This window comes from Elephantulus edwardii, unplaced genomic scaffold (genome assembly GCF_000299155.1).
Source record: "Elephantulus edwardii isolate Elephantulus edwardi_28Jun2011 unplaced genomic scaffold, EleEdw1.0 scaffold00220, whole genome shotgun sequence".
NCBI lineage: Eukaryota > Metazoa > Chordata > Mammalia > Macroscelidea > Macroscelididae > Elephantulus > Elephantulus edwardii.
Genome location: NW_006399970.1, coordinates 14,805 through 31,224, shown reverse-complemented (window position 1 = coordinate 31,224; position 16,420 = coordinate 14,805). Strand labels below are relative to the sequence as shown.

General features: G+C 46.2%; 1 protein-coding gene across 1 annotated transcript in view; it reads left to right on the top strand.

Moving 5' to 3' along the window:
* The window catches only part of KIAA1211 (KIAA1211 ortholog), a 42,914-nt gene that overhangs the window by 11,840 nt on the left and 14,654 nt on the right, over window positions 1–16,420 (top strand). Inside the window, exons 2-7 of the mRNA XM_006898083.1 lie at window positions 461–625; window positions 2,328–2,396; window positions 9,106–9,288; window positions 10,599–11,099; window positions 11,175–11,449; window positions 11,600–13,497. Of these exons, the coding sequence (XP_006898145.1) occupies window positions 461–625; window positions 2,328–2,396; window positions 9,106–9,288; window positions 10,599–11,099; window positions 11,175–11,449; window positions 11,600–13,497 (3,091 nt within the window). The remainder of the gene's footprint in view (window positions 1–460; window positions 626–2,327; window positions 2,397–9,105; window positions 9,289–10,598; window positions 11,100–11,174; window positions 11,450–11,599; window positions 13,498–16,420) is intronic.

The following is a 16,420-nucleotide window of genomic DNA, read 5'->3' as shown; positions in this document are numbered from 1 at the left end:
ATCCAAAAGGGATTGGAATACCCTCTTATTACAGCAACCATAGAGTACTGATTTGACCCCATTGTTTCCTGCACTCATGTAACTATTTTCTTTGATTTTAAGAGACTCATGTAAAGAAATGTGTAGATCAAACCAAGTCAACAAAATGTTTTTCAGTGGAAGTGGAACTTAGCCTTGTGTTGGGAAATACGGTCTGTGTACCCACTGAAAAATCTTGGAATCTCCACGGAAGAGGTGGCTGGATGAAAAAACTCATGGCTCGAAAAGGTGGAAAGACAAAGAACACTGAAAACAACTTGTTAGAGAACTGCATTGTTGATTACAGGCATGATGCAGAGCCTAAAAGTCAGTTGTGCACAAGACAAGCCTCTGTGTTGATCAGATTCACCGGGGAACCTGGCTGTGGTCATGATGCCGTGCTTCACTGCTTCAGAAACATGTTTCCTTTGCTTCTCCCCAGCAACAGTTGGGCAAGAACCTCAAGTTCGGGCAGCCGCCACCCAATGCCGTTCCCATGAAGAAGGGAGACAGTGGAGAGGCTAGCTTGGAAGACGACCTGTTCCCGACCAGTCCCATGGAGATTGTGACTAAGCAGGACCTCGTCCTCTCAGACACTGAGAACAAAGTAAGTGTCCTCCAGGGAATGACGACTTTCTAATAAACGGGGGAGGGTACTAGACAGGAGACAGGACGTCCAATTCCCCTGGGATCTGCTGGGAGGTGAATAAGGCAGGGAAGGTGTTTCTAATTTCTAATGAGCTCAGAGCTGGAGGACGTGTCTTGTGCTGAGGGCTCTGTGCAGTGATTCATTTGACAGCTTCCCAGCTCTTCAGCTGGATCATCACCGGGATGGGGTGCAGGACAAGAGAAGAGGGGACGTGGCCCTTTGTACACACTCTCGAGTGTCTGCACTTTCCCTCCAGATGCTGATCTCACACCTCAAGGTGCATCGTCTCTGCTGTCCACTTGTAGTATATCCATACTCCATCTATGGCCTTGTCCTTGGAACTGTATTCACTTTCTCTCCAAACTCAGAGCTCCTTGAAGGCAACTTGCATGTAACACATCTATTCCTCCCCATGTCTTAGCCAGGGCCCTACATAATTAAATGCTGAATTGGGCTAATTGAAAGGGAAATTGAAGGAGAGGTAGGGACTTAGTGTGAGATGGAACAGATCAAACAGGCCAGCTTGAAGGCTACTTGGGCAGAAGGTCAGACTACCCTATACTATGTAAAGACCTTTCTACATAGGGCTATGTTTGGGGCAGAAAAATGGTGAGCAAGCAGATAGTTTTGCTCAGCAAAGGAAAATAAAATACTTGTAAAAATTGATAAAAAGGTCTTTTTTACTTAAAGGGTGTTGTTCAGTGCTGTCCTGGAGATTTCAGGCTATGTGACAGCCCACATTAACACGGTAGAACTGCCCCGCAGGGTTTTCATGGCAAGATCGTTACAGAAGCAGGCTGCCAGGTCTTCTTTCCACAGAGTTGCTGCATGAGCTCAAACTCCCAGCCTTTCAATGAGCAGCTCAGAGCGTAACCATTTGTGCCACCAGGCCTCCTTATAGAGGGTGTGTTGATGTTGTTGGTAGGTGCCGTTGAGTACAACTCATTGTGAGATGATGAGCAACAGATCTGAACCTTGTCCTGTCCTGTGCCACCCTCACCACCTCTGACACGCTCAAGCCCATTGCTGTGTCAATCCAGCTGAGCTGGTTGCAGTGGGCATTGGAGGGGTGCAGCTGCAGACTGTAGGTTTTCTGAGGATGGGCCGTGCCAGGGTGACAGTAGTGTGACTCTCCAGCCTTGGGCTTTCTCCTGTCTATGCTTTTGCCTCCATTCTGGTCTTTTATTTTCTCAGCTCAGCCCTTTGAATTAGGTACCAGGAGGACTTTATCTTCTTCTTCTTCGTTATTGTTTCTCAGTGAGGGGTCTGGCAGGTGAAGGGGATGAATGTGGTTAGCATAGCTGAGAGCTCTGAGGTTAGAGCCAGTGTGGACAGGATAACCCTCTGCCCCAGGAAGGAGGCCACTGAGCAGCTCCCCAGACTCTCAGACAATCGTGAAAATACTAAGGACTGAGAAAACAGAATTGCACTTGGGAGAGTGGCTAGTCCACACTCTAGGTCTCAGGTAGGCCTTGTAGACTTTGAGTCTTCACAGAGTGCCCACCATGATTCCTGCTGGCTCTTTGAAGCAGGCTGTGCAGGTGCTGGGGTAGACGTGGGAGGCTTCCCTTGACCAGGCACCCGCCCCCAGGGCATGTGGTTATGTGTTCAGACCTTGCTGTTCTGACGTTTGGCCTGAGTGATCTCTTTCTTTTTCCAGTCCAGTGATACGCCAAGTTCTCTCAGTCCTTTGAATTTACCTGGAGCTGCAAGTGAGATGGAAGAGAAGGTAAAGATGATGTAAACCTATTTATGTAACTTCCTTACCTTAGCTTCTAAACTTTCTTTTTTACTGCCTCATTCTCCATTTATAAGTTACATCCATACATTACTCTAAATTCTTTCAGAATACAACCATAAGACAAAGATGGATTAGAGATGGATCTCCCAGGGAAATTGATGGAGCTAAACTCTGTTTGGAAAAACGGCCATGCTCCAAGCTTGCGTGTGTGGTGTCCTGCTGTTGTTAGGTGCCTTTGAGTCCATCTCGACTCACAGTGGCTCCTTACAGTGCAGAACCTGCCCTGTCCTGAGCCGTCCTCACCATTGTTGCTGTGTCTGAGCACATTGGCATATAGCCACTCTGTCAGTCCATCTGATTGAAGGTCTTTTTCACTACTTTCCCAAGCATCTTGTACTTTTCCTAGGACTAGTCTCTTGTGATAACATGTCCAGAGTACTTTGAAAAAGTCCTCCCATCCCTACCTCTAAGGAACAATCTGGCTGCACTTTTAAAATTTGTTTGATCTTCTCACAGTCGTCTATTCCTTGTTCTTCACAAATAACATAATGAAAATGAATCCATTCCTCTCCACTCTTCTTTATCCATTGTCGAGCTGTCACATGTATATGAGAGGACTGAAAACACCATGGGTGGGTGAACCTTAGTCTTCAAAGTGATAGCTTTATTTTTTAAAACTTTTTAAACTTTAAAGATTTCTTTTGCAACAAATTTGTCCAGTGCAATATAGCATGTGATTTCATGATTGTTACCTCCATGGGTGATAGTTATGGATCCAAGTAAAATGAGAGCTATACATTTAAAAATCATTGCCGTTGAGTTAAAACCACCTCATAGCTGACCCTTCAGTGGATTTTTCAAAGTTTTTAATGCACATGAGAGAAGATAACCCATCTTTCTCTTGTAGAGCAGCTGGTGGAGTCACACAATACACCATTGGGTTGACAACACTAACCCGTAACTAGTAAGCCACCAGAGCTCATTCCTTCTATATATAGAAACGGGGAAAAACTGTAGGCAAAACCCCCTCACTTTAGTATTTTTCACCTTTACCTTTTGTTGTTTAATATTTTCTGTATTCCTTTGAAACTAAATTTTTTTACCTGCAGGAGTCTGGGACCACTGTGCTTCTCTTGGTAGAAGGTGGCTCCTATGAGGATTTTTTGTCTCCATCAGCGTCCAGCAGAAGTGGCATCCACTTCCTGAACAACATACCCCTGGAACTCTATGAACTTTGATAAATGTCGATAGTTATAGAAGGGCTTCAGGACTTTTGTCCATAAGGTCACTATGACTCGAAGACAATCAGCAACAGCAACCAATGTCCAGGTGTCCTTTCCGCCTTGGACAGACAGTACAGTGAGCAGAAAGTGTCTCTAAGTCGCCTGAAGCTGTGAAGCTGTGGCTCAGAACTGTCACTGCTCCAGCAGTAAAGGGGCCCAGCTGGAATAACTCTGAAATGAAGCAGCATTTAGGTCTCAGCATCCAGTTCTTATCATTTGCCTTTTACACCCTTTATTCACACAACTCTAAATAGATGGAAATAAATGCTTATGAATTCATCTCTTTTCAACATAAGTCAGGATTTGACAGTGGTTGTAAAGGTAGCCTTAAATAAATGAGAGTTACATGACCAAAGGCTACCATTCTTTTCCCTTATTTCTGGGCTTGTCACAAATTAATACTGAACGTCTATTTTACTCAAATAGCTTGGTCTTTTATCTTTTTTATAATCTTTTGCATACATTTTCAAGGTAATTGCAAAATACAAGCCCTTCAGCTAAACCCCATTGATTCTACTTGTATAAGTAGGAACATGGTCAGATGGATGAATCCTGCACCATTCTTTTGCAGCCCCGTGTTCTGCGTTGCTGCTAGCTTGGGCAGGCAGGGCTGTGAGCGCCCCCTGCTGTACAATGGGTTTGCGTGGCCAGAAGCCCTTTGCTCACAGCTCACCTGTGAATTAATTTTCTGTAGTCACAGCCTTATTCATTATGCCCTCTGGTTTCAGGCTGAGCATGGTCTCTCCAACTTTCTAAATCTGTACAACTGATGGTCTGACGCTGCGGTGTTCTAATGATTGAATCTATATTACAGAACTGCAGGCTGTGTGGTTTACTGAACCTTTGAAGAACGCCCTGACCCACACGGCACATTTTTGCCCTTTGTTTTTTCACAAGGGTCCTATTTCTTTTAGCTTCCTTTGCTTCAGTGCACATTTTTGCCCTTTGTTTTTTCACAAGGGTCCTATTTCTTTTAGCTTCCTTTGCTTCAGTGCACAGTGATTTGGGAGTGATTATGCTAAAACGTTTTTGAGACTCAAGCCATAGTATTTACAATTGCTTTGCATGTAATTTGGATAGTGAATGAGGATGACCCAAGAGTCAATGCCTTTGAATTGTGCAAAGGAGTACTGAGTAGTAAATGGACTGAAAAAGAAACAGATATATCTGGGAGGAAGTGTAGCCAGGGTACTCCTTAGAGGCAAGGATGGTGAAACTTCGTCTCACATACTTTGGACATGTTGTGAGGAGGGGCCAGTCCTTGGAAAAAAAAAACACCACACTAGGAAAGGTGGTTGCTATTGTTGTGTACTGTCAAGTCACAGCTGACTCCTAGCTGACCCTCCAGTGGGTTTTCAGAGGCAGTCAATTACATAGGAGGACACTGCCTATCTTTCTCCTGCAGAGCGGCCGGTGGATTTGAACCATGTGCCTTTGTGTTAGCAGTGTAACTCCTTACCAAGCCACCAGAGAACCCTGGGAAAGGTCAGAGAAAGACTTGCTACAGGATGGATTGACAAAGTGACTATAAAAATGGGCTTGAGGAAAAAAAATGGGCTTGAGGGAGCTCTGGTAGCCTAGTGGCAAGAAGCTTCACTGCAATCCCAGAGGTACGCGGTTTGAATCCATCAGATGCTCTACTGGAGAAGGAGGGACAGTCTCCTCCTGTACCAGTCAGATTTGGTTTGATGGTACACACACACACACAAACACACACAAAATGGGGGGGGGGAAGGGCTTGAGCTTATCGGACATTGTTAATGTGGCACTGGATAGGACAAGGTTCACATCTGTAATTCACAGGGTCTTTATGAGTCATAGCTGACTTGATGATACTGAACAGTGGAGCCCTGGTGGCCTAGTGGCAAGAATCTATGCTGAAATCCTGAAGGCATGTGATTCGAGGCCACCATCAGCTCTGTGGGGAAAGGATGGGCTATCTCCTCCCATGCAATTAATTGCCTCTGAAAACTTGCTGGAGGGTCAACTATGGGTCAGTCTGACTCGAGGGTATACAACAATAACAAGAGTGGTCATTTGGAAGAAGCACAGCCAGAGTGCTCAGTGGAAGTAAGACTGGTGAGACTTCACCTCACATAGTTCGGGCATGTTATTATGAGGAAGGACTAGTCCTTGGAAAGATGTCATACTTGAGATGAATTGACACAGTGACTGCACCAATGGGCTTACACACAGCAAAGACCATAAAGGTCAGGGGTTTGTTTCTGTTGTGCTATTAAATCCAAGGTGACTCCACATTAACTTACAACAATCTTAGATGTTAAAACTATTACTCTGTGAAAAACAATATGTATGAACTTTGTAAGTAAACCAGTATAAAATCAAAATTTTAAAGAAAAACCCAAGACAACTTTATTGTGCCTTCATTCTTTCAGTAAACATTTACTGAACAATTACTAAATGATATTTACTACTTAAAGGAACTTATATAAAGAGGGAAAAGACAAATTCACAGCTTTTAAGGGATTAGAGGTTTGTGTAGAAGAAATGGCATGTATACATGCTGTCTGAGGGTTTGGGAGAGGCTCTTAAGAGTTCTAGGGTTATTACCATAGAGATGATCTACTCGAAGTGTCTGCAAACCACTAAATATTTTAGACTTTGCAGGGCCTTAAGGCCACAAATACACACATAGCATGAAAGCACCCACAGGCAATGTATGTGCCGGTAAAACGTCACCAAATAAGGGTGGTCCCTTGATCTAGTTTAAGGGAGCAGCAGTCACTCATTGGTGGAGTTGTTACTTTCCATCTAGAGACCCAGACTTGAGTGTCAGCCAGTGCACTCATTTACAGCCACCAGCTCTCTGTCAGTGGAAGCCTGTATGTTGCTATGATCTAAATCCCAAACCCATTGCTGTTGAGTCAGTTCTGATTCATAGCCTTTCATCTAATTTTGGAGGGTGTAAATCTTTTTTTTTTATTAAATTTTATTAGTTTTAATGAACATTTACAGGGATTTTGGGTTTTCATTCCTTCATTGCTGCACCATTCTCTCTACCCTCCTCCCCAGTTTGCTCTTCTTCCCCGCCATCCAAATGTCTGTTTTAATTGTCCAATTGCCACAGTGCTTGTCAAAGTCAGTTGTGATTAATCTCCTTTGTCGGTGTGTCCTTTGCCATTCCCTATCACTCCTCCCTGAGAGAGACTTCACCCTGATTCATAAGGAAAAGGGGATGGCATATTCTCTTAGCTACTTCCTGCTGAAAAGGGACGCTGTGGGCTTCAGGGTGAAGATCTTCTCTCACTACTCTAAAGGGCCCCTTTGGCAGTAGGAAACACATAGACTATTATGGAGATTGATTTTGGAATTTAGATGCACTCTTATTGATTGTGCTTGGGCGTACATGTTCATATCCTTGAAGATGTATCATGGGGGTGTTGCAACCTAGAAGACACAAATTTGACTAACAAGTTATAAGTACATGAGTCAAAAATTATGGAAAGGTAAAAGAATGGAGGGTGTAAATCTTAACGAGAGAAGACTACTCATTTGTCTCCCACTTAGCACCTGGTAGGTTCGAACCACCAATCTTTTGGTCAGCAACCCACCACTTACACCACCAGGGCACATTAATACCATGAGGGCCATGGTACTGAGCAGAGTTCAGTGAAGTCAGCAGACTGACATACTAGAAAGGAAGACCTGGAAATCTCCTTTTTTTAGATTAGCTAATGCGAAACCTATACTTGGACCAAGAGGCAGTCGTCAGAACAGCGCAGGGAAACACTGCATGGCTCAAAATTGGAAAAGGTGTACACCAGGGATGTGTCCTATCTCCATACCTTTTCAACCTGTATGCAGAACAGATTATCCAGGAAGCTGGGCTCTATGAGGAGAAATGTGGTGTCAGGATTGGTGGAAGATCTATTAACAATCTGCGTTATGCAGATGACACAACCCTGCTTGCTGAAACTGAGGAGGACCTGAAGTGCTTGCCGCAGAGTGTCAAGGACTGCAGCATTCAGTATGAATTGAGGCTCAATGTCAAGAAAAGATTCTCACCGCTGGACCGATTGGCAGCATCAGGATGGATGGTGAAGAGATTGAGATTGTTAACAACTTTAGTCTGCTTGGCTCCACAGTCAACACTTTTGGCACCAGTAGCCAGGAAATAAAAAAACTTATTGAAATGGGAAAGTCGGCTGTTAGGGACCTCTCCAGGTTTCTGAAGAGCAATGGTGTCTCTCTGGAGACTAAAGTGCATCTGGTACAGGCTATGGTCTTTGCAGTCACTTGTTATGCATCAGAGACTTGGACAATGACTAGGGAAGATAGGAGAATTGATGCCTTTGGGCTATGGTGCTGGCGAAGAGTACTGAATGTACCCTGAATTGCCAAGAAAACAAACAAATTCATCCTGGAGAGGGTTAAACCAGGCTGCTCCTTGGAGGCAAGGATTCTGGGGTTTCGTCTGCCATACTCTGGACATGCTGTAAGGAGGGACAGGCCCTTGGAAAGGGACATTATGCTTGGTAGGGTGAAGGGACAGCGCAGGAGGGGAAGACTCTCTATGAAGTAAATTGATTCAGTGACTGGGGTAATCGGGATGGGTGTGTCAGAGGCAGTGCGATTGACACAGGATAGAGTAGGGTTTAGTGCTGTTGTACAGAAGGTCAGTATGAGTCGCAAGCAACTCGACGGCACATAACAACAACAACAACAAAAATGAAAACCTAACAAACCACAATGGACAATGGTTTAATCTACAACCCATCGTGGGATGGCTCAGGATGGGGCAACAGTTTTTTTCTTTTTGTCCTATTGTACATGAGTTCTAAGACTGCTAACAACAAAACTTGGAAGCAGGAGTGGCATCCACTTCCTAAACAACATGCCTCCAGAAACTCTATGAACTGATAAATGTTGATAGTTATAGAAAGACTTCAGGCATTTTGTTCATAGGGTCACTATGAGTCATCTTCAACAGTCAACAACAACAATACAACAGTGATCTAGTCTAACTATATAATAATTAGAAGAGAAAACTTAGAAACGCTATGAACTTTGATAAATGTCGATAGTTATAGAAAGCCTTCAGGCCTTTTGTTCCTAGGGTCACTATGAGTCATTCTCAACTCGAAGGCAATCAACAACACCACCACCACAACAATGATCTAGTCTAACTATATAATAATTAGAAGAGGAAACTTAGGCTCTAAAAGGTTAGATGGCATTTGCAAAGAACCCCAAGTAGTCATTGGCAGAACAAGTATTCAAAGTCAGGTTCTTTCATTCCAGGACAAAAGCTCATTTCACTGTTCCACATGATCCCTCTCTGGTCCTCAGCATTTCCTAGGCTAGCCAGGACATGGCACAGATACAAACTATTCCAGCGTCCTCTGCAGTTTGCTTTCAGATCCAGGCTAACTTTTTCTGCCTCCACTCTCTAGGTTGCTCCAGTTAAACCTTCTCGGCCAAAAAGGCACTTCTCTTCTGCTGGCACCATTGAAAGTGTCAACCTAGATGCCATCCCCCTGGCCATTGCTCGCCTGGACAACAGTGCTGCCAAGCACAAACTGTCTGTCAAGCCAAAAAAACAGAGGGTGTCAAAGAAGCACAGGCGACTTGCCCTGGTACGTACAACCCTGCCTTTGCTGAGCTGGCAGATGAAGTTTGGGGGGGGCCACTGCTTCTACCACAGAGATCTGGGACTAGGCACTCCACTGGAAACTGTGTGTGGCTGTGTACGTGGACCCTTTCTGATATGTTGCCCTGTAGAGGCTGGTGGACCACAGAGGGAGAGACTGCCCTCTCATAGACATCAGACACTCCAAGTTTGCTTTGCATTAGAAAAACTGCCTGGCTTTCATCTGCCCTGGCTTAGCACATCTTTCAGTGAGATTGGGTTGACTTGTAAGTCACACGTTTCAGAGGATGTTGATCAAGTCAGGTTTCAATTTCTCTTATATTATAAATGCTGGGATATTGATTTTTCTGAATGGTACAAATAGGAGCCTTAGAAAAAAGGCCTGATGTTCTGCTTCCAAAAAACTCAGCATTACAAACCCTATGGAGCACAGTTCTACTACGAATGCAGGCAGGATACTAGTAACTAGTACTGGTTTTCCTGTCGTTGTTCAGTCATATTAAGATAAAGGAAGGGAGGGAAAGGGCAGTAAAAATTAATAAGTAGATAAGCAAAAGGAAAGGCAATAAGGTGTTTAGATAATCAATAAATACAAGAATCAATGTTATCACCCAGCATATCTATGAATAATTATATGAAAAACTATTATCAGTTGGAAACCTTCACTCAAATAAAAATTTAAGTTTTTTTTATTAAACACAAAGGAACTTGAGGATAAATAAAAGGCAGTTGAAAGCTAAAGGTCATTGTCATGGAGTTGCAACTAATTTCTGACCCTCTGCCAGGTTTTTCAGAGGCTGTAAATTGCATGAGAAGAAATTGCCCATCTTTATTCCATGGAGCAGCTGGTAGATTCAAAACAAATGCTTTTGGCTGTGTAACTGCTTGTCCATTAGGCTGCCAGAGTTCCCTATTAAGTGGCTTCTGACACATAGTAGCCCATGTGACGCGAGTAGAAATTACCTATAGGATTTCCTCAATTTTAATCTTTGCAGAAGATCACCAGTTCTTTCTCCTAAGAGCTGCTGAGTCACTGCAAACTGCTAGTATTTTGGCTGGCTGCCTAGCACTTAATTCACTGTGCCACCAAAGCTTCTATAAATAAAGAGGCTAGAACAACTCCCTTATTCTCCCAACTTGCGGTGTGACCTCTGCACGGTTGATCAATATACAGAGTAGTAACGCGTGCACTTGGGAACACCCCTCTACCCACCCATCCCTTGAGATAAAGAGGGCCACCTACGTTGTGAACAGGGCCAAGAATAAAAGGACTAACTCTGTTTCTCTTGCTGTTAGGATCGACAAAACGAGCAAGATAGCCTGGAGAGCCAGTCATCCCTGGACCAGAACGGACACCCGGGAGATGGCAAGCCGATCTGGCATGAAGAGGAACCAGAGCCGCTGGATTCCGAGGAAGAGAAAAGACGCCAGGAGGAATACTGGCAAGAACTCGAGGCCAAGTGCAAACGGCAGAAGGCCGAGGCGGCAGAGAGGAGACGCCTGGAGGAGCAGAGGCTGCAGGCCCTGGAGAGGAGGCTGTGGGAGGAGAACCGGAGGCAGCAGCTCTTGGAGAAGGACGAGGACAAAGAGGGGAAGGAGCTAGAACCTCCACTGGAGGTGGAGGCGGAAAACAGGAAGCAAGAGGAGGCGAGGTGGAGGTGGGAAGAGCTGGACATCCCAGACCCGGAGAGGAAGGAGCAAGAGGGAAAAGAACTCCTGGAGGCTGAAGAGCGGCAGCAGGAGGAGGAACTGGAGGCGCAGAGGCAGCAGCGAGAAGAAGAGGAACGCCGAAGGCTGGCGGAGCAGGAGGCACAGAGAAGGCGGGAGGACGAGGAAAGACAGATGAAAGAGCTCAGGAGGCTGGAGGAGGAGCAGAGGCGGCAGGAGGCTGAGCAGCAGAGGCTGAAGGAGGAGGAAAGGAGGCTGGAAGAAGAGAGGAGGCGCGAGGAGGAAGAGAAGCGGGCGACGGAGCGCAAGAGGATGGAGGAACTGGAGGCGCAGAAAAGGCAGGAAGAAGAGGAAAGGAGGCTGGAGGAGCTCAGGCGGCAGGAGGAGCGGAAAGAACAGAGAAGACGGGAGGAAGAGGAGCAGAGGCGGAGGGAGAAAGAGGAAAAACAGAGGCGGCAGGAAGAACTGGAGGCCCAGCGGCGGCGGGAGGAGGCCGAGGCGAGAAGACAGACGGAGCTCAAAAAGCAGGAGGAAATGGAGGCTCAGGGGAACCCGGAAGCGGAAAGGAAACACGAGGAAGGCCTGCGAAGGCCCGATGGAGAGAGACGGCTGCAGACAGACGGGAAAAGGGGCTGGAGCCCCAACGGGAGTGAAGAGAAACCGGGACATGAACACGCGAGGGCCAGGACGCAAAGAGATAGCTCCGAGGAGCCAAGTGCTGAGGAGGAACCGGGCTCAGACGCCATGCCAGTCAGACAGCAGGCGGGAAAGCGGGGGCACGGGCCAGGGGACGACCATCGCATACTTCCAGCCCCTAAACCTGAACCTCCCCTGAAAAAGGAGGCCCCGAGGGACGAAATGCCGGCTCCAGTGGAAAAGAAGGAAGCAGTGACTCCGGAAGCGGACCGCAAGGTGGAGGAACTGCGATGGCAGGAGCTGGATGAGCGGCAGTCCATGCCCAGGCCCTACACCTTCCAGGTCTCCTCTGGAGGGAAGCAGATCCTCTTCCCCAAAGTCAACCTGAGCCCAGTGACCCCCGGGAAGGAGGCACCCCAGGAAGCCAAGGCCCACAAAGCCAGCAGCCCGGCCCCGCACGCCCTGCCCTCAGCCCTGAGCATCCCGCACACCGCCATCCTGGTGACAGGAGCGCAGCTCTGCGGCCCGGCCGTGAACCTGAACCAGATCAAGGACACGGCGTGCAAGTCCCTGCTGGGCTTGTCCGAGGAAAAGAAGCACACAGACCTCCCCGCCGTAGAGAACCCGCCCCGAACCCCCAGCGACCCTCGGCCGGGCGGCGGGAAGGCCAAGGCGGCGCAGGCGCAGGAGCCTTCGGGCGGCGGGGCGGCCCTGGCCGAGTGGGCCTGCATTCGCTCCCGTATCCTGAAGACCTCCGAGAGTGACCAGCGCCCCGAGAGAGATCAGAGGGCTGGGGACGAGCCCCCCACTCCCAGGAGCCGGAGTGATTCCCGGGGAAACCCCCGCAAGACGCCACCCGTCAATGCGAAGTTCTCAATTATGCCTGCCTGGCAGAAATTCTCCGATGGTGGCCTGGAGGCCTGCAAACAGAATGCAGATGCAGAGGGGATTCGCAAAAGATCCGTGCCAGGACCCAGTGAAGACACAGAGCCCCTGCCTCCGGCCAAGGCACCCCAGGAGCCCCAGAAGAGTCCCGAGAAACTGGGGGTGCACCGGGAGCCAGCCGACACCACCGACGGATGCAAATTTGCCAAAGACCTTCCATCTTTCCTTGTCCCAAGCCTGCCTTCCCCTCCGCTGAAACCGGGGACCCACGCGGAGCCCAGGAGCACCTCGGAGAGCGAGACTACGAGTGGGTCCAGGAAGCCGGACCAGGCAGTGTCGGGCGGGGAGGAAAAAGCCTCCCCTTTTGGAATCAAATTGAGGAGGACCAACTACTCCCTGCGCTTCCACTGTGACCAACAGACAGAGCAAAAGAAGAAGAAAAGGCACAGCAGCATGGGGGACAGTGCCGATGGTGGCGCCCCTGCCCCCGAGAGCACGAGTGCAGAGAAGGAGACAGAGGGGGCAGCCAGCAAGCACGGCCCACCCCTCACACAGGAAAGGAAGCAGGTCCCCGGCACCAGGAAGGACTCTGCAGAAACCCCTTCCACGAGCTCACCTGTCGCTCAGCCCATGTCCCCTACACCCAGCACTCAGTCCCCAACCGTGGATCACGACAAGGTAGCAAATAAAACGCCATTGGTGCAGAAGCCAGCACTGGCTCCCAAGCCCACCAGCCAGACCCCACCATCCTCCCCACTGTCCAGACTAAGCAGGCCCTACCTGGTGGAGCTGCTGGCCCGCAGAGCGGCCAGGCCTGACCCGGAGGCCAGCGAGAAGGCCAAGGAGATCAGTGAGCCTTGTCCACCCTCACCAACACCCTCAGAGGACAGGAAGGGACAGAAGAAGAACGAGGAGGAAGAGGCGCCAGAGAGAAAGCCCTCGTCCCCAGCTTTGCCTGCTGCTTGCCAAGAGAAACCTTCCCAAACACCGGAGGTGGGAAGGAAAGGTATGTAGCAGAGGATGGGGCAACTGCCATCTATCCAGCTCAATGTCTGAATCACTTCTAATGCCAGGACTGCCCAAACCCCCAAAGTAGCCAGTGGAACTGGTGTTGGGAGCACTTTCCTTAACTGGAGATCAGTTTGCTCTTCCCAAAAGACTCACTGGCAAACTGTGAGGCTCCTAGCTTTTAGAACCTTAGATATTCTTTTTACACAGCTGTTGTTGTGTACCATAGAGTCGGAACCAACCTCATAGCCGACCCTCCAATGGGTTTTCATAGGTGGTTAATCACTAGGGAGGAGATTGCCCATCCTTCTCCCACCAAGCTGCCTCAAACCACATGCCTTCAGGATTACAGTGCATCTTCTTACCACTAGGCCACCAGAGCTCCTCGGCTTTTATTGGCATTCTTTAGGATTTTGGAATTCAGACTGCTGCAGAGAAGCAGTTTATTCTTTCCTGTTAATGGCTGCTCAAACAAGTAATGAGCTAAAAGGTGCTGACATCTATAGCAGTCTTTGGTTCATAATAGAAATTGAAACATCTTGTTAGGTGCTATTGTGTTGAGAACGACTCATAGCGACCCTGTGAACTTATGATCTGCACTCCATCCTGTCCTGTGCCATTCTCATACTTCCTGACACAATAGAGCCCATTGCTGTCATCCCCATGTCAGTCCACCTGGTTGAGGATCTTCCTCTTCCATGATTCAAACAACCCTAATTAATATGTAGACTATTAACCATTACAAAGGGAGCATGCAGTAGAGATAAAGACTGGCAGAAAGTTCTGGGTTCTGTCTCTAGATGGTAGTGTTAGAACCAAGATGCAAGGTTAAGTGATCTTAGGCATCTCCTTTCATTTCCCTTCCCAAGTGCTCTCATATGGAAAATTGAGATGGTCCCAGATTTGTGTCAAATGTTCTGCAGATGTAGTATCAGGTCTCCCACTCCCACCTGCTTGATTCCACAGCCCCTCATGAAGAGATGTCCTGTGACTGTTACCTGCAGCTACCACCGATGTTTCATTGCAAGACATGCTTTAGGCAGTTGAGTGATGACTCACCACCTGAGAACCATCTAAGACTTTTCCCTTCCATTGTGTGTGAAACACAAAGGGCAAATAATGAGTAAGAACTCATTTCTCTCCAAGAAATTCTCTGTAGGGCTTAGAGAGAGATGTTGCCTTCTCTTCTGTATAATCGTTGAGTTGGGGGGATTTTTTTTGCAGATAAAAGGTCTGAACAGTGGTAACCCGATCACCTTAGATGCTATTGTTGTTAAGTGTTCCTTTGCTTTGTTTGGTTTTCTGAATAGATTTATTGATTAGCAGCTTCCAGACCATTTCTCTCCAGTGGTCTTTTTTCTGTCTCTCATGCAAGCACAAAAGGCCCATTATTAGAGATTTTTGTTGGTTTGTTTTTTACTTCCAATGGTGAAAATCTACAGAGGAAATTGGTCTTTCACCCAATTCATATGGATTTTGTTTTTTCATGGAAATATGGACCACATCATGGGAAATTTCCTACTCATTGTCCAGCTTTTTCATGCATATGAGGCAATTGAAGATACCATGGCTTAGGGCAGGCACACTTCAGTCTTCAAAGTGACATCCTTGCTCTTAGCACTTAGATGTTCCCAGAAGCAGATCTACCCATTGCAAATTGTTTAAATACTTTACTGCTGATCTCATGGACATGGATTGTGGATCCAAGTAAAAAGAAATCACTTATAACTTTAATCTTTATTACATTTATCAGGATGTGATTTATTGGTCGAGCTGTGAAGATTTTTTTTTTCTTTTTGTTGAGGTGTCATCCATACTGAAGGCTATACTCTTTAAATGTCATCAGTGTTTCAAGTCTTTATTTTCTGCAAACAATTTGTCACCTGCATATCATAAGTTATTAATAAGTCTTCTTCTAATCCTAATGCATCATTTATTTTCAAATACTCTAGTTTCTTGGATTAATTTTCCTGCATACAGATTGAATAGGTATGGTGACAGGATACAGCCCTGATGCACACCTTCTTTGATTTTAAAGTGTACAGTATCTCCTTGTTCTGTTTGAAAGACTGCATCTTGGTTTATTTACAGGTTCCAAATGAGCACAGTTAACTGTCCTGGAATTCTTTCTTTGCAACATTATGCATCATTTATTAAGATGCACACAGTCAAACAATGCCTTTGCATAGTCAATAAAACAAAAGTAGACATTTGGTATTCTTTGCTTTCAGCCAGAGTGCATCTGACATCAGCAGTGATATTCTTCCTTCTGTGAACTCATCTGAATCTAGCTTGAATTTCTGGCAGAGTGGTAATCAGGATCTTATAATCTCAAGAATCAGTTCCTCTATTCCCCTGAAGTTTGAGATGAGAATTTGAGAGAAGGCAGGGTGGACTGATTTTAGAATGAGAAAGAGAGAGTTGGTTTAAGTTGAAGCAAAATAAATTTTTAATTAGATATTTTGAGTGGTCTGACTAAATGAATTATGCTGTTCACATCATCATCATAGTCTCTGTTTTTTAAAACCTTAATGGAAATAAGGGATTTTACTGTTGTGGAGTGACTTCAATACATCATTCCTTTTGCTTAATCATAACAGCAGCATTAAAGGCACTCAGTTGCTTTTATTACTCAGTCTGAATAGAAGGCTCTCAGCACACCTTTGGAGAGGTAGTTTTGTGTCTTTGTGACTAGCTTCATTTCCCAGGTTAAATTCTTTTTCTCGGGCTGCCTCCTATAATTCTCACCAGGCATAAGAGTTAGCAAAAACTGTATTACTCTTTTTTTCCCTCACTTTGCCTTTAAACCAAATCTGTGGTTTTCATTTTCCGTTATCTCTTTGATCATATATTTTTTTAATTTTTCTTTTTAAAATTTTTTTTTAATTATTATTAAATTTTATTCATTTTAATGAACATTT